We start from the raw sequence: 23,020 nt of genomic DNA, 5'->3' as shown, positions 1-23,020 counted from the left end.
GATATTGCCCAGTACCTCACAGCAGCTCTGTGTAAGGCGATGGGCCAGGCAGATGGAGAATTAGCTCAAAACCATGCTATAGGATAATACCTTGAAATAGCATAGGCTCTCGACTGGTTTAACAACATGGTCTGATTCATCTGTTCAGCCAGTGTAGCACTAAGACAGTGGAAGAAAAATAATTCATGCTGAAAAATTGGTGCAACTGGCCTCACACATGAGAGAACACGAACAGATTGTTTCAAAAAAGCAAACAAAAAAACCTTCCCAGTTTGCAGAGACAGCGCACGGCTGTGTACACCAATAGAGATATTTTGGAAAACCTGCTCTGTTCTACCCAGAAATCCCCTTCTCTGGTGTTCACAAGTAGATGATACAAGTGATATACTTGCCTAGTTTGCACATCAGCTCCTCTCCCCATGAACAGGCTGGTGCCATTTTTGTTTTTAACTGGAGGAAGGCAGTAGTTCTTGCTTCTCTTCACATTGCTGTTCTGTTTATTGATGCCACTAGAAGGGTCAGCTGCTCAGTTCAGGGTCAGCTCGTGCTCCTGTTTTGGTCCGTTCAAACCTTTTTCATTATTTCTCTGCAAAGTGGTCTGGTACTGATTTGATACCAAAGGGAACACGAGCTCTTGGAGCACTCAAAGCAGGGAGAGCCCAAAGGTGTCGGTGCACATCTGTGTAGGTATAGAGCAACTGTGATTTAACACCATAGAGTCATTTGGTGCGCTGAGCTCACTCAAGCCTTTCCAAATGGTTGGTTACTGCTTACTGAGAGCCCACAGTTTGGAAGGCTCACTAAGTGAGCCATATTCACAGTGCTGATTTCTCACCTCAGCAAGAAGCAAAGAGGCAACGGCAGAGAGTTAGACCAGTGCTGAATGCTTTTGACCCCCTGCACACGCAGGCGTCCATGTGCACACCAGATGCACCGTCCTTCCCTACAATCCACCTCTGCCACCAATAGCTGCAATGAGTGCTCTGGTGCAAGGCAAGGTATTCGGCAGTAGGCAGATATGAGTCATCTCACCTGCTGAAACTTCTTCCCAGCATCGAGTCACGCAAGCTCTGAGACAGGAAGGTCTGGGTCCCCATCAATTTTGGGCATTAATAAAGTCAATACTAAAAATCTGGCAGGTGGAACTCATGCTGGCACCTCATTTTTAACTCCTCTGAACTGTCCCGGTCTTCGTGTCACCAAGGCTATGTGTTCTTTTTAATGGGGCTTTCATAAACCTTGTTCCAGGAATGAAAACAGCTGCCAGCGCATGCAGCACCCCAGGGAAGACCCTCGCCTTTTTCCCCGAGCACATGAACGGAGCAGGGCTCCCCAGCTGCTTTGTGTGCTTGATATGAAGCTGTGATGTTTGCGAGGGACTGAAGCATGAACTGCCCTGCTAACGCTGGCAGGTGTGAGTAACAAAGGAGGAGGAAAAGGCTGATAATCAAAGAAAAAGAAAATAGCAAAAAGATAAACCCTCCTGAGCAGGCAGTGCGAGAAAGTATTAATGGTTAACTCTCTCTCATTGTGGAGTAGGAGGAAAAAATGCAAAGAGAAGTTTACCTTGCAAAGCAAATTTGTCATTCACTTTGCCAGATTATCGTTGTTATTATTTGCTCTTCACTCTTTGAACGATAAAGACAAAAGCGTGCAAATGACCCTCAACTACAAGCATAACCCTCTGCCCACAACCTCCCTGCCTGCATCCTTGCACACACAAAAAGGAGGATGCTAAACACAGCCTTTGAAATTCAGGAGGATAATTGATTCTCTGACGCGTAGAAGCCCACAGGACTCCTGAGGGAGCACAGGTATAAAAAGAGGAGATGCACCTCCCTGGCAGCCAGAGGACAGCTGGAGGGAGATCCGAGAGTGTCTTCCCCGCTCAGCACGCGTCCCGTGTCCTGCCCAGGCACTGCGCGGAGGGGACAGACCCAGCAGGGCTCACAGAAGCAGCTCTAGAGAATAAGAAGTTTTATTTGCAACAGGGAAAGAAGACACCTGAGCAGGAGGCGATCTAGGAAGCGCTTGTTTTCTAAGGGAACGGTAAGTGCAAGTCTCTGTATATGCATTTAACAAGATAACGTCTATCTGGAAATTTGAGACAATTAAATTACACCGAAATGCAATCAAAGCTGGCATCAGTAATTAGCTTTGCCAGGTACAATATCCTTTGTACCATACAAGATCTTTTGGTACCAAGTTATAGAATGAAATAATAATTGAACTATAGGATAAATGCAAATCAATAGAATTATAATACAGACGAGCCTTGTAAAAACACGTTAGACATTTATTAGCTGTAGCACAGTTTTCCTCTTTTGCTATACCGATGCAAGTCCCTTTTACCCTAGAAAATGAATGCCGTTTTACTTACCCATCAGTAAAACTGTGTTTGAGCCAAACCAAAGTGTGAGGAGAAACACAACGGTGTGTTATAGATAACGCAAAGCCAGCTACAACGAGGCAGAGTAAGGCACTTAAAAGGATTTCTGCTTTTCTAATGTAGTATTTCATTGTATAAAAGTCTGAACTTTATAAAACCGCAGGCACAGTAAAAGCTTCATTTCATCTACATAGTGGTATTTTTAAGACTGATCGGGTTAAGGTTTCAGAAACAGTAAGAGATAGTTACCCCATCTCTCCAACATCATTGTCACAATGCTGCTGTTAGCGTTGCACAGGATGGAACGAAGCTATTATGCTTTATCTGCTGGAATGGCGCTAAAAGCTTTTCATCTTAAGGGGAATTTATTTATTAATAATTTTTTCACATGCTCCCAGAATGGAAAGTAAGATGTCCCTCACCTCGGGAGAATTTCGAAGGTGACAAGGTTTTGCAGAGCTGTCAGGCTGCCTGTATGCAGGGTGAGACTTCAATTCCCCGGCTTCTCCTCCGAAATAGCAGACACTTCTGGGAAGGGGTTAGGACTTCCATTTCAGACTCCTTCCCGAGGGAAAAGGAGACAGAAGTGCCCCAAAAGCTGGGCTGAGAAGCAGACTGTAGTTAAGGGACAGAAGACAAAGCAAGACAGGGGAAGAAAGCCAGAAACAAACGAGAAAAAAAGAAAAAAACACTGCAAAGAAACTAATAGTAGAGAAAGAAAAAAAAATAAATCTCAAAGGGACAAAATAGTGATTCTGGAGAAAACCCCAGCATTCAAAGAAGAGAAACCAGATACAGAAAGTGGTAATCAGGGCTGTATCCTAGGAAGAAAAAGGAAGCACACAACATTTGGCTAGGTTTTCTTTTACATTGGTATTTCACTTCTCAGCTCACATAGCAGCTTTCCTGGTACTGACTAAATCTGGTTGGCACTCCCTATAGATGCTGGTGCCACAGTCTCCTGGTACCCTCTGACAGATGCTTTAGATAATTTCCTCTGTCTAGAAAGATCTGATTGGGGATTTGTCTTGGAGATATTTAGGGGAGAGGCACAAACAGGGAATGCTTTTTCAAGTTTAAATGAAAAAGGGGGGGGAGAAAAAGGCAGGAAATTTGCTCTAAAACCAGAAGCCCTGTAAGTCTTTCTCAAAGTCACTTTTTTGCTTCTTCTGAGCATTCCTCGACTCTCTGAGGGGTCCGTGCGATTCCGTAAGAGACCAGGTATTGGAGGCAGGGGATGCCACCCATAAGTTCACAAGAAGCTCTGCCGGAGCCAGGAGCATCAGCGCTGCTCCCAGGGGAACAGATGAGGAAGCTGCTGGTCCCCCAGCTGGGAACATGAGCAGCTGGAAACAGGGACCAGGCTGAGAATGAATGTGTGATTAAAAAAACCATTTCTTAGTGCACTGCCTTTTCCCATGTCTGCCCGTCCACTTGTGACACTGCCACTAATTCTGTTATTTGCTTCCGCGGTATCAAGATTGGACCCACTTGCACGAGCATCGGTTCTTAATTAGCTTCCCCCCCAGTATTTTGATCTGTTTTCAGGACAGTGGGCAGCTATGTCCGAGCAGAAAACCAGAGCTCACTGCTGATGTTTCCCATCAGAATGGGCCCTCTCCTGCCATGATCATCTGTAAAAACCACTGCTCAGAAAGTTTGCTTGGGAAATTAGAAGCCCAACCTTTCCATTTGGAAACTGCACTTTGCAAAAAAGTATTATTATACATTTGAAAAGTGGTTTTAAAAAAAAAAAAATCTAGAGGGTTTTTTTTTCCTTTTCCAGAGATCAAACATCTTTCTGCTCTTTTCTTGTCTAAAATAAGACAGGGAACAGGCAAACTTGGTTATTTTAAAGATTTCTATCACATTCTTAAAGAATCTTTTTTGAGCAATAGATCAATCGCTTTCAACCAAAACTTAGGAAGAGCCTTCACTGAAATACCTTCCTACTGTCCCTCACTTCCAATGACAAAAACATTGCATTCAGCTCCCGAGGGTGTGCGACCTCAGACGACTCAGTCCTGAGCCATTCGCAGCACTTCAGCCAGCCCCAGGACACGATGCTCAGCAGCCGTCTGTCAGAGGGCAGACACACACGGCTCAGGTCCATCGCACCTTCTACCCAAGCTGGTGCTCAGAGCTGCGCAGGGGCTCCTCTCGACACAGCGGCAGTTCAGCTCTCCCAAAGGGATGTCTTTTGGTTCAGCCCCCCCTCTCCCCAGGCACAAGAACTGAAGGAGCAGTTTGTGTTTTGTTCAGCTAACCAAGCTCAGCACTGTTGCCTTTGATAAATGGGTTTGCCAGGGTTACCTCCAGGCCAGCATTACCCCTCTGCCCAGGAATTTTATTTGGATTTCCCTGTTTCTCCCTGATCTCTGGACAGCCAGCAAGGCAGTCCAATCAGCTGTTATGCACAGACCCGTGCCGTACAGCCATGTGGGCAGACACACGTCCCCGGCAGAGCAGAGGGCAGGAGAGGTCCCAGGGGCCAGTCACAGATGGTCCTGCGCAGGCAGAGGCTGCTTTTGGCAACCCCTGCTAACTGCTGCCCTGCGGCATCCAGGTGTTCTTCCACTGGAATTTACAGCCCGTGCAGTGGTCCCCAGGGCTATCCCAGGCTGAGAACTCTCCTTCAACCACCGCAGGGGGACAGGTTAATAAGGAGGTCCCACAATGTGAAACCCTCCTGATCAGCCCTGCCTCTGGACCCAAGGGACACACCAGCTCCCTGAGGGGTCACACACAGCCACTGCACGCCCTAGCAAAGACTTTGCCACGTCAAGACATCTCTGCATTGGGAAGCACCATAACCATAAACGCAGAGGCACGCTTCCAGTCCCTTTGTGCCAATGACCGAGCAGGGGGACCGGGAACACAAAGGCGGCACTTGGCCTCCCCTCCTGGCCCTGAGCATCTCACTGCCACTGACTCAGACTGCTCTGCTTTTCAGGTGTCCCCAAAGAGTGGAAGATGCTGGATAAGGCCACTCTGCTCCTCTTCCTGCATTTAGTTGCATGCTCCATCTCCTCTCCTCTCTACCCAGCTCTCAGGTAAGCTAATGAATGTTTTATCCACGCTGTCGCTCCCTGCCCATCTCTGACCTTGTGCAAAATAAGCACGTGCCAAATTAAGCTTGCCAGCACTTCTGAGAGCCAGATGGACTGTTTGTGAGTTGGTAAGCCTATTTCCTTACCCATTTTTTTGGGTACACCGCTAGCCTAGGGGCGGTTTCCAAAGAAGGCAGGCACCTGACATGGAAGATTTCAGCCCAAGCAGTTGGTTTTGGAATTGAATGCGTGGTCCTATAAAGGGAAATCTGGCAGTCTCCAAAGCAGGCAGCACCTCCAGCTCCATCACTGATTAAAATTTGTGCCTGTAGGCTACCTGCATTGAAATCAGAACTGCAGGTATTTTAGTACATGAACTTAGCAGCTGCCTATTAATATTTTCAAGTATTTCCTTGCTGACTGTTATAAGTTGTAATATTACTTCCTACCTCTACAAATCAATGGAAGCACAAAATTGAGCGCTGGGTTCTATAATCTGGATTCGCAATGTCCCATAGAAAATGCTTTTGACTTGTGCCAAAGCCATGGCATAACAATACCAGAATTACTGGAATTTTGCTCAAGGACACTGGGAGCTCAGGGAGGGGAAAGTGTGTTTGAGGCAGCTCTATCAACCATCTTTTCACTGCTGAAATAGCTTCAGGGCAGTTTCTAGCTGGGGAGAATGATGGACAACACTTGTGTTACTGATGAGATGGGCATGGCAAAAGGAGAAAGAAAAAGCAGGAGAACAGGGAGTAGTGATCAAGAAGACTGATCCCTGACTTGCAATTGAGCACGTCTCGCAGTATGCCTTGGGTTTGTCTTGCAGGTACAGCCCAGGGCCAGTTGCTGGCAAGGCCGTGAACTTCCAGCTACAGCACAGCCGCCCATTGCAGAGCCATAACCCCTCGGCGGAAGATCAAGATGAGGAGGGTTTGTTAACAGACCCCACTGAGAAAAGGTTTGTACCTCACCTCTCAGCCCTGCTGCAGTAAAAGTATGCTGATTACGATCTTCCCCCAGCCCAGGAACAGACCAGCAGGTCACTTAGTCCCACCAGCACCACAAAGTGCAGGTTCCAGAGGGAGAACTCAGCCGAGCCCTGCAACCGCAGCAGAAGCCTGGGACTGTCAGCTCTCACCATCACCCATGTTCAGAGCTGTCCCGCAGCAGCAGGGAGGCACTGACAAGTGCAGGGTCACACACCCAGCACTCCTGCCAGGAACAGTTTTCCACCTAGCTCTGGGAATCCATCTGTACTGTTGTTAGAGCCTCTCCTTTCCACCCCTGCCAGGAGATGAAGGATGGTCATCTCTGTCTGAAGCAGAGGATTCATCCTTACAACAGTGGGACCACCCAAGCAGCTTGTGCTTCCCTTACCTGTGGATTTTTGGGAGCCTGGGTTTAACCACAGTCTAACGACCTGCTGGAGGCTCCTGCCATCCCATCCCAGACACAGCCCTCCCAGGAGATGACAGTGCTGCTGCAGAGCACAGGAATGTCACAGCTCCAGCTTTGCCCTCTCCCAACCTGTGGTTCTCCTCCTTTCCACTGGTTCTCTGACCCATTTGGTCTGCAGGCAGTTCTCCTTATTTGTTTTAGTGTGGATACTGATTAACAGACATTTTATTTTGCATGCTGCCTCCACGTAAGGACTGAGCTCCCTCAAATCCTTTTACCCTTCAACACTGATGCAGTCCGATACCAAAAGGCATTTGCTGTGCTTTCCTGCCCTTGATCTCAGCAGTGCTACATCTGGTGTATTTTGCCATCTGAAACACCCCTTTCTCTCCTGGAAGGTTCACTGCTAGCTCAGAGAGTACACCTTGTCCTTGTCTTTCACCCCTAGGATGCAGCGCCATGCTGATGCCATATTCACCGACAACTACCGGAAATTCCTGGGGCAGATTTCCGCCCGCAAATTCCTACAGACCATCATTGGCAAGCGGCTTGGGTAAGCCACAGCGCTTTGCTGTCCTAGGGCTAATGTTTTGCTTGTTACACTGGGCAGTTTCTTTCATGCATGTAGCAGAAATAGCTGCCTTCCACTGCAACAGAAGCAACCTCTCCTGCTGTTCCACATCCCAAAGGCCATCCCGCATCCCTATATCTCGGATCCCCCTAATCACAACGATCATTAAGCAGTCTAATTAATCCTTTCCTCCCAGGCTATAGGCATCAGATCAGCTGAGAGCTCTGCCGTAATATCAACAAGCAGTAAGATTTGCAAATAGTAGTTGCAATGATTGTTCACTGGTAGGAAAATTATCCCTGTTTGAACACAGAAAGCAGCCCATCCACCACCACTCAGGTAGCTTTGGCTAGATACATTAGTGACTGCCACTAAATAAGACCAACTAGTCAGATGCGAGCCAGCTGAAATCCCTTCTCTAAGACAGGAGCAAATACAGCTGATCAATTTCTTACTGAAATTAAGCGCAACAGCCCTAGGCTCAGACCCAGCGGGTTCCCTTGCTGTGCTGCTCAGCCTGAGCCGAACTGAGCGAGGGACTAAAAAGCATCTCTGAAACAAAGATGTTTCTCATCTTTGCATAATAGAAGCAGTGAGAACAACCCAGGAGAAGGCGTGCATGAATTTCTGACAAGGCGCCAGTCTGACAGCATCCTGATGGACAGCCGCTACCACCAACAGATGGTACTAAGGGACTTCCTGGGAGCCATGCTGCAGAATCAAAGGTAGGTGGGAATCAGTTCATTATCCGCTCACCGCAGGAATAAGACAAGACAATATTGCTGTCTGGCTTCCAGATGTGAAGCTACTGGATTAAGTATCATCTTTCAGGTATGCTCAGGGAAAGAATGAATCTCTTACCTGACCCCATAACCCAGCCCTTCCCTTACGCAGGCAAGTAGGGTGCAGGTAAGGAACAGCCTGTCCTGAGCCAGCCCACACCACACACAGCACCATATCATTGTGCTGTCTTCTCAACGCCATAATTCAGTAAAACAGCAGTGGAAAAAAAAGAATTTCTCTCTCAATCCCAACTATGCCATCACTGCCCTATTCTCTTCTTTCACAGGCCTCAGGACATCAACAGCAGTCGGCTAGAAGGTTTGCCCAGCACCTTGGCTAAGCTCATGTAAATAGTTCTCCCTTTTTCATCTCCCCATGCTCTGGTGAGTACCATTTCCCACTAAATTCTGTACATAACACACTGCTGCTGCACTGCTTAAGCAGTTTGAAGGCTTTCCTTCAGCACAGTCAGCTCCCACTGCTGTCCATGAAAAGGGGCACTTGCTGTGATTTAAGGGGGAAAAACTCCCAATCAATTTTGTCAAGTACCTAAAGTCCTGTTAGCCTGAACAGATAGACCATGAGTGTTGTGAAGCTGCATGTGGATGTCTGGGAACAGGCTTGCAGCACCAAAAGCAGCCCTGTAAAGCTACCTGAGATGGTGTGCCTGAGTGTCTGAGCTAGGCTAAAGGCAGACAAAGTCCCTCAAGAGCAGAACCTGCCTCTAGATCCCTGGGACATTTCAGTTTTTCTCTGCACTGAACCAGAGAGGAGGTGTTACTGTTTTCTGTACCCCTCACTCCTGAAAGTAGTCACCTGGAACTTGAATTACTCTTTAAATCTTGCCAGCCCTGGAGGACTGACAGCCAGCAGACAGTCCATCCTTGGGAATACCTTCACTTGTACAAATGTCAGTTGCCCTGTTTGAAGCAACCTCATCTTACTCCTCTGTCCGGTAGAAACCAAGCCTGTCCAGCCCTAGCCGACACAGTATAAAGGGGTGTGGAGAGACCTGTGTGCATACTAAACAAAAAGGGGCTGGGGAGGGGAGGGAAGACCAGAACTACATAAATCATGCCTGTGGATTCAGCTGGGAGAGTGTGGCATTTCAGCATCTCTCTTGCCATGCTGACTTCATTACCTTTTCACAAATAGGGTGAGCTAGGAAAAGCCTCCAAAGAATGAAAAAACTTCTATGTGCCCTCACAAAGTTTTCTTATAATTCTCTTTTCCTCCTGCTTCTGTCTAGAATGATTCAGAGCTCGTGGATCTAACTGTACAGTAAGCCCTTCACAGCAATGAAGACATTCCCGGATGTGACCAGCTGGAAACTGATGCATACACTCCTCAGATCTGTTCAAAGGAACACAGTTCTAATCCACCACTTAATTGACTTCAGTCTTTACAATTTAACACCCCTTTCTAAATACTGGTGTGTGTACTGAATCAGGAAAAAAAATACCTCTGTGGTTTAACCTCAGGCTGCTTTACATACAAAGATAAAACAACCAGTACACTTGTAATCCTGGGGACATACTGTCTACTAATTAAAGCTTTCAAATCACGAAGCATAGCAAAATTTCTGCCAAGTCATCATTCTATTTGAGGGCCTGATTAATAAACATGAGGCCACCAAAAGGCACCTTTAGGCAACTCAGTAAATTGATTACAGCCTCCTCTAAATAGATGCTGATGGCACAACCACACACAGAGCTCAGATCTGGGTGAGGTAAGACATGAATCCACACGTCTACCACCCATTAGAAATGCCACTGTGGGCTGCTGCTGTCTAGTTCCTCGATACAGAGCCCTGGCAGCAAAACTGAATGCTAAAAAGCTCAGCTACAGTTACTGCTCAGCCTTGAGGTGTTCAAACTGAAGCTACAGCTCTGCTCTGCAAGAGTTAAAGGAGATCCCTGTGCATCAGATTGCGCTGTCACTATGTTTTAATTCAACGTGCCTCCAGTGGCTCTGAACTCCACCGTGGCTAGAGTTACAACTGTAAATGTTTTCAGAGAAGTAATTTATTAAGCCAGTGATCTCATACAGCTACTTCCTTCCCTATCACCCCAATTCTCCTATTGTTTGTGTAATAATTATGTCTTCAGAAATGTAAATAACATCAGGATGGGGTCTGCTTTCCCATCGTCAGCGGGGAAATAAAAGTTGTTCTAAATAAACCTGTCCAACAGCAGGTCAAGATGGCTCTTTGTCTGTTGAGATGTTAGTTTCTTGATTCTGGGCCCAGAATGAAAGATGTCACTCAAAGACAGCAGTAAAGTGCACAGAGGACGACTCAGAGCTGTGCTAACAAAGGCACGAGGTCCAGCACCAATAACTCAAGACCAGGTTGGAAACACAGTGGCAAGCAAATACACATTAAGGGCTCCGAAATCATCCCTCCTTGCACCCGAACAATTCCTTGATAGTCTGCAGTAGATACCATCTCATTTTTCTATGGGTGACCATGTTTTAGGATGGCAGGTTCCAGCACGCATGGAAATGAGTTCATACTTACACCAAATCCCTATAGATTCCATTCTTTCTGATCACATTTTACAATTCTAGCACTATGAAAATATTACTAACTGCCCAGCAGGATTGGAAGCAACGAGGGGATGTTGAGGGAGATCAGTGAAGCTGTGGCAGCAGCAAGCGCACTAATGGGTAATGTGTTACCCTTGCGCACGGTGGCAGCTGTCACAGCCAGACATAAGCCATCCTTCTGCTTCACGGTACAGCTGGACAGAGAACCCGCACAAGAAAAAAACACCTGAGTGGACCTGGTTAAAAATGTGTTTGCACACCTGTCCTGTAACAACTAAGACAGCTGAAGCCATTAGGACTTACTTGCTCCAAGAAACCGAATTATATAAAAAAAAAAAAAAAGCAGCTTCCTAAAGTAGTAAGTAAATGTGGTAGCAAAAAAAAATTTAATTCTGTTAAGTGGCATAAAAGCTATATGCAAATACTCGATTGGATACTCCCAATAAAATCAAAAGACCTATCAAAAACACTTTGGAAAGACCTAAGTCTGCATGATCAAACAGCTGGGTGAGTGCAGCTATTTAGAATAAAAGGGACTCCTTTGAAAGTTCAGTTTGTGTCAAAATGAGGAAACAAATGCTCTAACTCTGGGAGATTAAATATAAAAACAAATTAAGCAAACCAGAAAATGTCTGAAGAACAAAAGGCCAAAAGAATAAAACCAACCTTTCCTAATGCATAGCCAAGGAGGTAGAAAATCAATAGCAACACACACAGCTTAGAGAAGAAACATCACAGTAGCACTCCATGGTTTTCTTTTTGCATCTGTACTCTCCTTGGATAATGTGCCAGAGCTCTACAGGCACAGGGAAAGTGCTGTCTTAGCATGAAGCATCAGTAAAAAAAAAATAATAATTATAAAACAAAGCTGATAAGCTTAATATTTTGTTACTGCTCACTTATAAAGAACTCACTGGATGAAAAAGAATTCCAGGGCAAAACACTACAAATAGTAACTTACATATTTCTTGCTTAAAACTCCTTTAGTCCCAGGGGACTTGAATGCAGCACAAGATCAGTTTTTTGAAGGAGTGCAGAGGAGGTCAAAGTAGTAGTTCATTAAACCTCTATGGCATCCAGTATAGTGCTCACAATGAACAAAGGGGTGGGAACTGTTACAAAGAACAGAAACAGTGAGCTAAGTGTGAACAACTGCAGTGGGGAAGCGGCAAGATGGCTTTTATAAAGTGGACTCATGTCTCACACATGTGAGGTTCTTTGGAGGATTTGGCTCCACACCCTTTATCCACATGCTTGCTGGTTGATATCATTTTCTTGGATCTCCAAAAGACATTGGATAAAGTTCCTTTGCCAAAAGGCTTTTAAAGAAACTAGTCTGACACGGGACAAACAGGAGCCAACACAGAGATGCACAGGAGGGAGCAACTGTTAAGCTTCCCATGTGGAAGTTGCTCATCAGGAGCTTTTGGCCTTTGATTATTACTATCGGTGTCACCATCAAAGCCCAAGTCTGCTTAGAGGTCAAATAACTCAAATGTGGCCACATGGCAACGAGCAGACTCCTGCCATTCTGTTTCATAGAAGAACAGAGACAATAACCTCAATCAAACTCATATTTGGAGTGAAAAGGTTACTTCCAGAGGCTGGAAAGAAAGTGAACCCACTCAAGGGACCCACCAAACCCACCAGGGCCAGACACACCAGCACCACTGCTGGCTCCTCGCGAGGGTCAGGCCCCCAGCACTCCTCCTGCCCAAGCTCCCTCCTGCCGGGCGCCATCCTGAAGTCAGAGAGAACAGCCGTCAGCGGAGAAATGCAGATGACCGCGTCACACAAGGGACAGGCAGGAGTGGGAAGTCCCCCCCAATAAACATGTCCCTCTGGGAAAGGACATGAAAGAACAGGAAGCTTCACACAGCAGTGACTCATACACAAAATTACCCACCAGAAAAAGCTCTTTTCATTCTCATGTGAGCCCAACTTCCAATCAGAGCCTCTGAGACAGCCAAAAAAACAAAATTCAGGACCATTCTTTCCTCTTTATTCACAAATCGTTTAGGATGAGGAGAGGGCACCTGGGGAAAGGCAGAATTATATTTTCTTCTTCCTCTTTTTCTAAAGGAAATTCAAATGTCCTGGGAGAAAAAGGAGGGGGGGGAAATCCACAGAAGAAAGGATTTTCTGGATTCGTATGAAAAGCACAAGTAGCATGAACACAACAATGAAAATCAGATTTTAAAAAAGTATAACTGGCACCCTTTTGACAATATAAAAAAAAAAAGTCTGCTTCTGCCTTCCTTCTTCAGGCCTTTCAGTTATTTATTCACTTCTGTTCTGAAGGCATTTGCTTTGTTTTTCCCCATTTCTTCTGTTCTTCTCGTACTAGTGTGTCCTGGAAAGAAAAACCCAAAAAATTAACTCTTCCAGCCAACAAAGCACTTCCTTGCCCAGTAAAAGTGTCCCCAGACCCCTAATTCTCTCTCAAAGGAAGTTTGTGAGAGTGATAAAACCAGTACTGCAGTGGAAGAGAGGACTGAATTCAAGGAGGATGGAAATGGTCAACAAAATGAAAGTTAATTTCTGATGCAAAAGGGATGAATGAGCCTTGTAAAATACAGAACAGAACAAAAAAGCAGGGCTGAAGGCAAAGCCTGCAGGTGCCTTACCCGCTCTTCTACTTTAAAAAGGGCCAATCGATCCACTTGGAATCAGCTGGTCCATGTAAACACAAAGAAAAGATCTTCACATCCCAAGAAAATGAAGTAGGTACAGCAGACCCACCTTTTTTGGGGGTGCCAAGACACCAAGATGCCAGACACCGGCGTAGCTACGGATGCTGAGCACTTGACAGTCCAGCCCTAGAAGCTGGTAACAATACAGTCTTGGCTGACATACCCGGGGCATCAGAAAACCCAACACTAAGGCCAAATGCTTGTAACTGCACACGGCAGCAAAACCTAACTTGCGGTTTGTGGATCGTAAGTTATTTGCAAGATCTTCCAGGATTACTCACAGTCCATGGGGAATTAAGGAGTTAAAATACCAGGCTGAGAAACAGAAAACATGCAAGCTGTGGAGAACACACTCATGAAGCGTTTGATTACAGGCCACTAAAACGCTGAAAACAACTGGCCCAAAGCTATGGTAAAAAGAAGCATCCAGGGAGCAGAACAGCACCAGCAAACACAGCTGGGATGCAGCCAGCATTCATTTAGCAGAACAAGCGACAGCCTTCTCCAGTTCCCCTCCAGTTCCTTGTCATAGCTTGTTCTGCGCTCAAATACCTCAAAACACTCCAGGGAAAGAAGAGATAGTAACAGGGTGTTTTTCTATGGGACATGATGCCAAATTCTCCGTAAGTAATCTTCACGAAACCATCTTCCATACTATCTGATCTGCAGACAGGAGCTTATACACAGCGCACATGGTTTCTGTGACACGGCCACCCATGCTGGTTCTGTTTCGCACCACAAGAACTGAGCTCCGTTCAACACACTCTGTGTGCGCGCCTGGAGCACTGACTACGAACATGAGAGAAAGCAGACGCTCACGAGATGTACCAGTGCAGCACGTTGTACAGTGACTTCAGTCTCATCACATGACTTGTCCCAGATGCTCTCTCCCTTCCCCAAAATAAAACATTGCACTGAAGGAGAAACGAAGCCACACACGCACATTCAGAATTGGGCAGCACGCAGAGTGGCAGGCAGTCCTGCCTCCTACGCCACTGTGGCTATCGCAGACTGGGACCGTACCTGCTCAGAATGCAAGGACATGAAGGGCTTTGCACTGGTAAATGATAATGGAGACCTATCAGATGATGGTATTGAATGGAGGGGGTTGGCTGCTGCTGACGCCGCTGACCGAGCCATCACGACCAGTTCAGTCTAATGGGAGGGTGAACCCTGGATTGGGTCGTGTTTTCAGCTGAATGAGGTGGTGCTGACCTCGCTCTGCTGCACACAGGGCTTTTGCCACCCCAAGTGAGGATATAATTCGGCAGTGAGAGCGCCTGGCAGCTGAAACGGCGCAGGTATCAGCCATTCTCCTCATGTTCTCCTCCAGCTGACATTACTAATAATTTCTTTACAGGAAAAATACTGCTTAAACTAGGTTTATTTCATCACTTGATAGCTGCTTCGTGCCCAAGACAGCATATTCACATGTGCACATTTTACCATACAGACTTCAAATGATTAAGGAAATCACACAAAGGGAATTTAGTCTCAGAGGACACATGCTGCTAATATGCAAACACAGCTTTAGTCAAGAACACACAAGGACTGACTTAAAGCCCAATAACCAATGTTGGAAGGAAGCAGCTTCAGCTCAGGTATCTTTTTTGTACAACGAGTGAGAGATGATGTGCAATGAAACAGGCAGCATGCCCAGGAAACGCGAATTCCAAAAAGGCCCTTACTTCTAGAAGAGCTGGTCACTAGCAAAACCCCCTTTTACCGCAGCGTTCTATACTTTGCCAACCTACTGCTCTGCTCTGCAGCGATCCTGCCAAAAGGAGAAAGGAAGAAAGGTTCAGAGAAGATACGAAGGAGGAAAGCAGCCCTGCTGCAGGAACAAGAGCCAGTGACAGCAACGCAAAAAGCAAAACCAGGCCTTCTGGTAACTTCTGTAAAAAGATGGTTTATACAGTCCCCTTCCCACGCCCGCCAGCTGCCTCCATAGTGGAACAGCAGCTTTGCCTCAAAGTGCAATCTAGTTAATTATCACTGCACTTCAACATCTGAGACAGGCTAGCAGCCCGCTAACAAAAAGATGTCTTTTTGAACTTTAAAGTCATGTACAAAGGGTTTAACTTTAGCCTAAGGTAGAAGTTTTACTTTCAAATTTGCCATTGTAGTTGCAGCTTCATGTCATTTACAGTGAAAAAGCATACAGACACCCCCTGCAGTGTTTTGAAGTAGGAACCAACCACCTGCATTTATGTGCTAACAGAAGACCTGGTTGAGCGAAGACACTTAGAAGTAAGCGTCATTGTATTCTTTTTTCCCCCCAAATCTGTATCCTAGGCAATCTGTAATTAATAATGATTTTATCATTACTCTTTAATTTAAAAAGGAAATATTGTTAAATGACATAACATAGCCCTGTTGGCAACAAAATCTCAGTAGGAACTGTTACGCTAACCAGAGAAAGCGCCACAGTGGAGACGGGTGGTCATCCAAGGGAGAAAGGCTGAGAAAGCTGGGAGGATGTTATGGAAAGGGTTAATTACGATAACCATCTCCCCTGCTACAGCCATGCAAGTAGAGATGTTTTAAAGACAACAAATCAATGCAAAAGCCCTGAAAATGGTATTTTTGTGGGTTTTGACACCTCTTGTCCTGGTTTTAATACAGTGTAATCAAAAAAGTGAGAACCCAGGGATATCTATGCAACTAGGTACGCAAGGATAAACAACTCCTAGTGGCTCAAAAAGGGGAAAGTAAGAAAAGCACAGGTTTGATGGCAAAGCAGGTCAGTAAGATCATCTTCAAAGCCAAAGTCTACATTAGCACAAAAGAGCTAAATTTTAAGTCTCACATGGAAACCCCATGTGGCAGAAGTGAAGGAGAGGGAATGGTTCGACCTCTAATTAACGCACTGTGTTGGAAGCCTGGGTCAGCAAACTGCCTGCAGGCTGCCTAAGCCACGGCACATTCACGAGACACCACGTGGCAGAAGACACAAGTGTGAAGAATCAGTCCAGTGCCAGTACAGAAATTAATGTTGTATCCCTTACATTTACCAGAGTTTTCCCTGGTTTTGCTCGCCCATGTTGCACTTGTTGCTGCACATCTCCGGTAAGTATCTGCTTCCCCTTTCTCTATGATCTCCCTTTAGGTAAGGGAAGACAGCAGTAAGACACCCCCACCTCACCTTCCTCCTCTTAAAACTTATTTCACAAGCACAGCTACAGAAAAGTTAGGCTCCTTCTACATTTATAGTGGCTTTCATTATCTATCAATATTGTAAGAGCTTGATCTATCATGCAGTAAAACACATTTGTCAGTGAATGCACCTCGCCAAATGTGGGTTTCCTCATTTCAAAACACACGTACCCTTTGCTTTCTCTGTGGGCCTGGTCACTTCAGCAAGCAGCCACGTGGACCATTCTCTCTGAAGGAGCAGTTAGCTGTGTCTCAGTGAGAGCAGCTCATTGCCCCAGTCAGTTCAAGCCCTTATTGTGAGAACAGGCATGAAAGAGGGACCAAGCAGCCCATCCCCACAGACAAGATCCAGGAACCAAAAGCAGTGTTCATTACTCTATCAGTTACTGGTATGACAGCATCAATGTGCTCTCCTCCCCACTGATTTTAAAAGCAGCTCCCACCAACGCATCCATCCCTGGCTTACCGTTTTACCGCTTTCTGAGCCAGCATCCTGTTGCCTGCCAGGAATGTGACGCCACCCAAAATGGCCAAGTACTTCAGAGTCTGGAACATGTTGAGCTGAGTCCAGTAGACATACATGAGTCCCAACATTGCTGTGAAAATAAGACAGAGCCCACAGCTGAAACTGCATTTCAAAGACCAACCATTTGTTATCCTCAGAACAATCGTTATGGTATACTGCCAGGCTTAAGCATTGGGTTTCTATCTCATCTTTAAAGCTCTGAAGTGGCAGACCTAAAGACTATACATTACTGCCAGGGGAAGGCGGCGTCTGGATCTCCATACTGGAGAAAAATGTGATGAGGTTGGAACCAACCCTCTTGTGGCAAAATTATGGATATACTAGAGACATTAATGGCTATTAAAAGGAGAAGGATACTCTGGATTTCAACAGACATTATTAAACTTTGCACATTTGTAGGAGCTTACAGCTTTACAAAGCTTCCAAGAAAACTGGCTTAGATTAAGCAAGGCACTATCATTTGGGAAACAGTAGATCCAGTGTTCTCCTAGCCTGCTATGTTTTTGAAATTCTGTCAAGACAGTAAATAACTGTGCAACTAAGGGTGCAATAAAATTGATGAAAAAAAATATTGGTCCAGCCAAAGAAAAAGAGCAGCTTTCACAGCTTTAAAGAAAAGATGTAAACCATAGTCCCGCAGGTTTCAATCCCCACAGAAACTCCCTGCTAACAAAGGATAAACACGCAATCAAGAAAGTGTGACCCCTAGAAATAAGAAGTTCTATTAAGTACAGTTAAATGGTGTGCGAGAAGAGCCCGGATAATGACCGCTGTTATAAGCTGATGGCCAAAACAGGTTTATCACCATATTAACAATCATGAAAAGCAGGAAGGCAGATGAAAACAAGAGAACAAATGTTATGCTATTATGTCATTACAGTTAATAGACCGCAAGCCCATTAACCGCCAGGGCTCTCATCTGTAACTCTCAGGTGAGGAGGTCAAATAAAGCAGAAAGCCTCCGACACTTACCAGCATGTCCCATGTGAAAAACAATGGTGCTGGGAGCAAAGCTGAAGTTGGAGATGTTGGCACCTATCTTTATCCACTAGAAGGAAAAGAAACAAAACCTGAGTTACAAGACCCTTGTAAACACGAGCTTTTATTTTAAACTTCAGTATCTTTCAAGCTTGTTTGCTTTACGTTCTTCAACAAATACAGTGTATTCTCTACAGAAGCACTTGTTTCCTACTACAAAAGGACAGAGTAATTTTGTGAAAGACAGCACTGTTGAGCTCCTTTAGTGAAATTTCTGCTGCTGCTTCTGACTGACCAAAGGTAGTTCCTCAATTATCTTAAACTGATGAGAGGGTATTGCTATTTCTATCCATCTGAATTAATTTCAATTAAAAAGAGAAAAAAAGGTAAGGTTTTAGTTCTGGACTCAGCAAAAGAACAGCTACAGATACATGACGTGTGCTCATAAAAACAATTTCAGTTTTTAGAGCACAAGAGAAGGGCATGAAGGATGGAAAACAGGAGCAGTAGCAATGAGATTTTTCATTAAAGTGTCATCAACATGTATGTTGTGAACTCCAGAGACCAGTGGACATGACTATCCAAATACCAGCTTTCAGCGAGACTAATGAGAAATTCCTGCCAAGCAAGGGATTGGTTTCATCCTCCAAATAAGGAGTAATTTAACTTGAGCAGATGAGACTTTTGTATTGCATTAAGTTCAAAACACTGATCTGATGACACACTGAGTAGTAGATTTTTCAACGACAGACACACAAATACCAATTATGTCCATAAATGGGAATCTGACAGGATCAAGTAACACAGATGTGATGAATATATTAAGCGTGAGACAGAATCACTACTTTTTTTACCTGTGGAAGTCTAATGTTAGTTATAACTTAATCTGCCCACTGCTATTCAACATCCCTAGCAGAAGCACACTGAAGAAACTCACCCCACCTACTTCTACTTGGCAGCAGCGTTTTGCTGTTTTGACTATAAACTCAAAAACCCCCAACAGTTTAAGAAAGAAACAATACCAGACCAATGCCCTGTGCTGACATTTGCTAGCTACAACTGCAGCACTGCTGTGCTGGTCATGATTAACCAAGGGTTTTAATACAATGTCTAGCTGGCCAACCTCCTAAGGGACCTGGGACTGCACAGGAAAAAATTTTCTTCTTCTGTGGCCCAGTTCACTCACCAGAATGAGCAGCAAAAGCAGAGGGGAGAGAATCAATGCTGTGAAAGTGTTAGATACCACAGTGGGAGGCCTCTTCTCAGGTTCCCTGAAGAGGTGCTGCAAACAAACAAAACCAACTCATAAGTAGGAGTATTCCAACAGAGCAGCTACTCAGATCCCCAGAGGACCAGCTGCAGCCCTGGTGCTGTTCCCAGATGTTCCTCTAGATGATAAAACATTCCTCTTAAGGCAAAGACTGACTCTTTAAAGTAGTGTCTATTCCAGTCTCTGCACATTTGATCTCTTACACAGTTAACTTTTCCTTGCACTCACAGAAGCACTTGTTAGCTTGTCATCAGCACTGATGGCTGGAATGAAGACCAGAGAGCTTTCTGTGGTGCTTATCTAGTCAAACTTAACTGTTTGAATCTTCTCAGTGACACCAGTTGCTCTCTCACAGGTAGTATGCAGCCTATTTATTCATATTCCAGAGGACTGCAACACATTTCTTTCCATTAAGCAGTAACTCTGGTCTTCCTTCAATTACTTTACTTACACAGTACTTTTTTTTTTTTTTAATGAGAGATGGCTTTTCAACAATAAATTACAATGAGAACAAATAGTACTAGTAGGACTAGCCTCCCACCTCCACACATAATTTTTGATTTTGACTCTACCTGGATTTCAGGTTTGGGAACAAAAAGGTTCTTGGACTGGACTGTGGATGGCGCATCCTCTTCTGGGAATTTGATCACAACATCAGCCTGAAATGAAATCAGGGAGCTTCATGAAGTTGGATCTTAATGTACTAAAAATTTTATAAAACCTACTCCATTACTGTAGCCTATTTCCTTGTTTGTAAATCTACAATTGAAATGATTTTTAAAGGAAACCAAGAAAAAGACACCAGATTTTTAAGAAGCAATTTCTCCTCAACAGAGGCAGTAATGCCATTCACCCCTCACTAAGTTAGACTTATTTCCAGCATAGCAAGCACAGAAAGACTAAACCTTGAGGTGCTTGCTGTGAAATTACAATCAAACCCATAACCTTCTGAAGTTGCTGTTCCACCACATGAAGCGAATGTTCGTATCAGTGTTGCTTTGATGCTTAACTTAAAAACTTAAAATGAACAGCAAAACTTAGAGTCTATAAATGGCCAAAAGGATTCTGGTTCACTATAAAGAACAAAGACACTTGAGCTTTTTTTCTTCCAAGCCTGTACCATGCCCTCCTGTTAGACTGCCAGTAATCTCAAACCACACTACCACACTTCCAGCTACATACCACATTCCACAGGATTGGATTTTCCAGAGTGGCATCTCCAATTATCAAGTAAAGAGTGTAGGTACCAGAGGCAGAGTCAAATTCAGTTTTTCTTTCAGAGGTATCCAGTTCAAACTTGTATACATTCTTGCTATCTGGTTCTGCAACAAACACTACCTCCTGGCCAGTCTTTTGGTTGTGAAGTCGGACAAAAGTCTGAAAGGAAAGATAGTAATATTTCTGGAATATCTCAGTGCGTTTACAAATGTCAGCAAAATGAGAGATTTATCCCCAAATCAAAAAGCACAACATTAACAAAAGTTGGGAGTATAAACTGACAGCCCGGGTGTCTAGTTCCACGTCTCTGAGTAACTACATAAACACAGGATCAAGACTGTCCAGTGGCCCACTTGGGTAAAAGGCAATATATTGAATGCTACTCAACAGGGCATGTGCAACAGCAAAAACAATAGGGATGTATGCATTTATGGTTCTTGTTGTCCCCCCGACCTTTTTTTCTATTTTATACAGGAAAAAAAATTTAAAGAAAGTCTAAATTCAAGGACTTTGACTATCAAGCCAGGACAATCAGCAAACAATCTATATTAAAAGAAAATCACAAGTGTGCTTTTACAGTGCAGACTACCTGCACTCACTTTGTTGAGTTAAATAAGACACAGAACTAGAGCCAGAAGAGGCATGATTTAACATACAGCCCAAAGAAATGAAGTGAATCCACTTTCCATTTACCAAGATCAGTGATGTTTCACACTCTGTCAGAAACATAAGGCTTCTCAAAGTCTATCGAATCTTTTCAAGAGCAACTGTCATCTCAGATGCTTCAAGACGGAACATCTCAGTGACACATCAATAGCAAAAATTTGTCCTAACCTGGTGAGGGATGAGTTCAGCTCCACTGTTCACGTCTATCAGCTGGAAGGACAAAGCAAAATTCTGATGGCTGTCAGCAGTGAAGGAGCCCTTGGCTTTGGCTGGGTAAGCTACCCTAGGAGGAAAAAACCAGAACTAAGGTGATCTTCGAAAAGAAGGTCTGGCATTCAAAGAAGCTGAGGCATGCAAGCCTGTCTAGCAGTACTGCAGTCTGGTCAAGCACAGATGAGCTATCTTTTCAATAAGTCAGGTGAACTAGCACATCTTTCTCTTCCACCATAAATCTAATGAAAAGAAATGAATGGAATTTTTAGAAGGATTTTTGTGAGCTACATACCTGGCCCGTTTTCAAGTAAAACAGTAGTTTGTTGTAAGATTCAAAGGAACAGCAGAAGGAGGTTTTTGCTAATACTACGCCCCACATTCCATTTAGCCAAGGCTATGCTACAACCAAAGGTGTGACAGCAGCAGAACAGAAAAAACAGACACTCAAACTTCAGCACAGGAAGGCTGTGTCAACACACACAGAGGGGCCTCAGTGAGGCTGGGCAAGCTAAGTCACATTCTGTACAACTGATGTCAGTTATAAAACTCATTACATTAAGTTCAAGTACACCTAGCAATGGTACAGCCACAGCCTCCAAATGGAGTGTATACGTTGCTTTAGAGCATCTCTACCAAACCCCAATAATACCAAAATTAACACAATTCTTCTAACTTGCTTTTGCTATGGAGAGGTGCCAACAAAGGAAGAGAAGACTTGGGTTGCCTGGCTTGTTAGTGCTTCAATACTAAGGAAAACCACCTACAAAAATAATCAGTATTCTCCAAATGAACACACGGGTTTAAGAGAAACAGCATAGGTATAACTCTGTAGTTATTCCAATACAACATTCCTTTGCTTTAGCTGAAGTAGGTAAAGCTCAGAAGACCTCCAGCCTAGAGCCAGAGTTGCCCATTAAGAGATCACACACCCCGAGTTGTTTTACCTGGTTGTTTTGGGCGCAATGCTCTGATCTTTATCCACAGTAGAAAGATCTACATTGGTAATCCCAACTTCTGTGGAAACTTTTACTTTCAGCTGCAACAAAGCACAACAGAAAGTTACTCAGGGCACTCTACATATACTAATTACAGTTAAATTCACTGCAGAAGCTTTAGCTCTTCTGTCCCCTTCCCCAAAGAGGGAACCTGAACTGAACAGAAGTATCTACAGCAATTTACCTTCCAACAAGGCTCCTGCATCAGTCTCAAACCCCAACCCATCCCCTTCCTCCCTGCAGAAGCAGCCAGCTCGGAAGACACCAGTTTCTCAGTCACGTTGGAGCTTGGAGAACTGTTTTTAATGGAACAGTCCAACTAAGGGCAGCTATCCAGATCCAACTAGTTTTCCTTTTAAACTAGCAGAAACTAGCTATTAAAGATTCCATCACATATAATACAACTTAAAACTGCACATGCACATGTACTTCTGCTTACGGGATAGACATTTGAGACGAGAGAGGTCTCTGGACAGCAACCAGTTATGCCTTTGTTGGCTCCTAAAGCCTAACAGGTTTCTGCTGATTTTACTACCAGCAGGCAAAATCCAAAGCATTCCT

At 44.6% G+C, this 23,020-nt stretch overlaps 2 protein-coding genes across 3 annotated transcripts in view; one reads left to right on the top strand and one right to left on the bottom strand.

Annotated features, from left to right (window-relative positions):
* The first annotated feature begins 5,348 nt into the window (after positions 1 to 5,348).
* Positions 5,349 to 9,534, top strand: GHRH (growth hormone releasing hormone). 2 transcript variants are annotated; one of them, XM_009883472.1, is made up of 6 exons: positions 5,349 to 5,442; positions 6,272 to 6,403; positions 7,292 to 7,396; positions 8,002 to 8,139; positions 8,484 to 8,543; positions 9,447 to 9,534. In XM_009883472.1, exons 1-6 carry the CDS (start codon positions 5,363 to 5,365, stop codon positions 9,469 to 9,471), a joined length of 540 nt encoding a protein of 179 aa, XP_009881774.1. In that variant the 5' UTR covers positions 5,349 to 5,362; the 3' UTR covers positions 9,472 to 9,534. The 2 variants fall into 2 exon arrangements, with proteins under 2 accessions (XP_009881774.1, XP_009881782.1); XM_009883480.1 differs by having other exon boundaries at positions 8,484 to 8,580.
* A 3,196-nt stretch (positions 9,535 to 12,730) lies between these two features.
* Positions 12,731 to 23,020, bottom strand: part of RPN2 (ribophorin II) — a 99,616-nt gene continuing 89,326 nt past the window's right edge. The window contains exons 10-17 of the mRNA XM_009883681.1: positions 22,409 to 22,500; positions 21,420 to 21,534; positions 20,550 to 20,744; positions 19,940 to 20,026; positions 19,284 to 19,379; positions 18,092 to 18,167; positions 17,060 to 17,189; positions 12,731 to 13,097 (exon numbers count right to left, since the gene is read on the bottom strand). Coding sequence (XP_009881983.1) covers positions 13,088 to 13,097; positions 17,060 to 17,189; positions 18,092 to 18,167; positions 19,284 to 19,379; positions 19,940 to 20,026; positions 20,550 to 20,744; positions 21,420 to 21,534; positions 22,409 to 22,500 — 801 coding nt within the window. The 3' untranslated portion in view covers positions 12,731 to 13,087. The remainder of the gene's footprint in view (positions 13,098 to 17,059; positions 17,190 to 18,091; positions 18,168 to 19,283; positions 19,380 to 19,939; positions 20,027 to 20,549; positions 20,745 to 21,419; positions 21,535 to 22,408; positions 22,501 to 23,020) is intronic.

This window comes from Charadrius vociferus, unplaced genomic scaffold, assembly GCF_000708025.1.
Source record: "Charadrius vociferus isolate BGI_N301 unplaced genomic scaffold, ASM70802v2 scaffold320, whole genome shotgun sequence".
Lineage (NCBI taxonomy): Eukaryota > Metazoa > Chordata > Aves > Charadriiformes > Charadriidae > Charadrius > Charadrius vociferus.
Note: the sequence above shows the minus strand (reverse complement) of the source record. Positions and strands in the feature narration are given on the sequence as shown.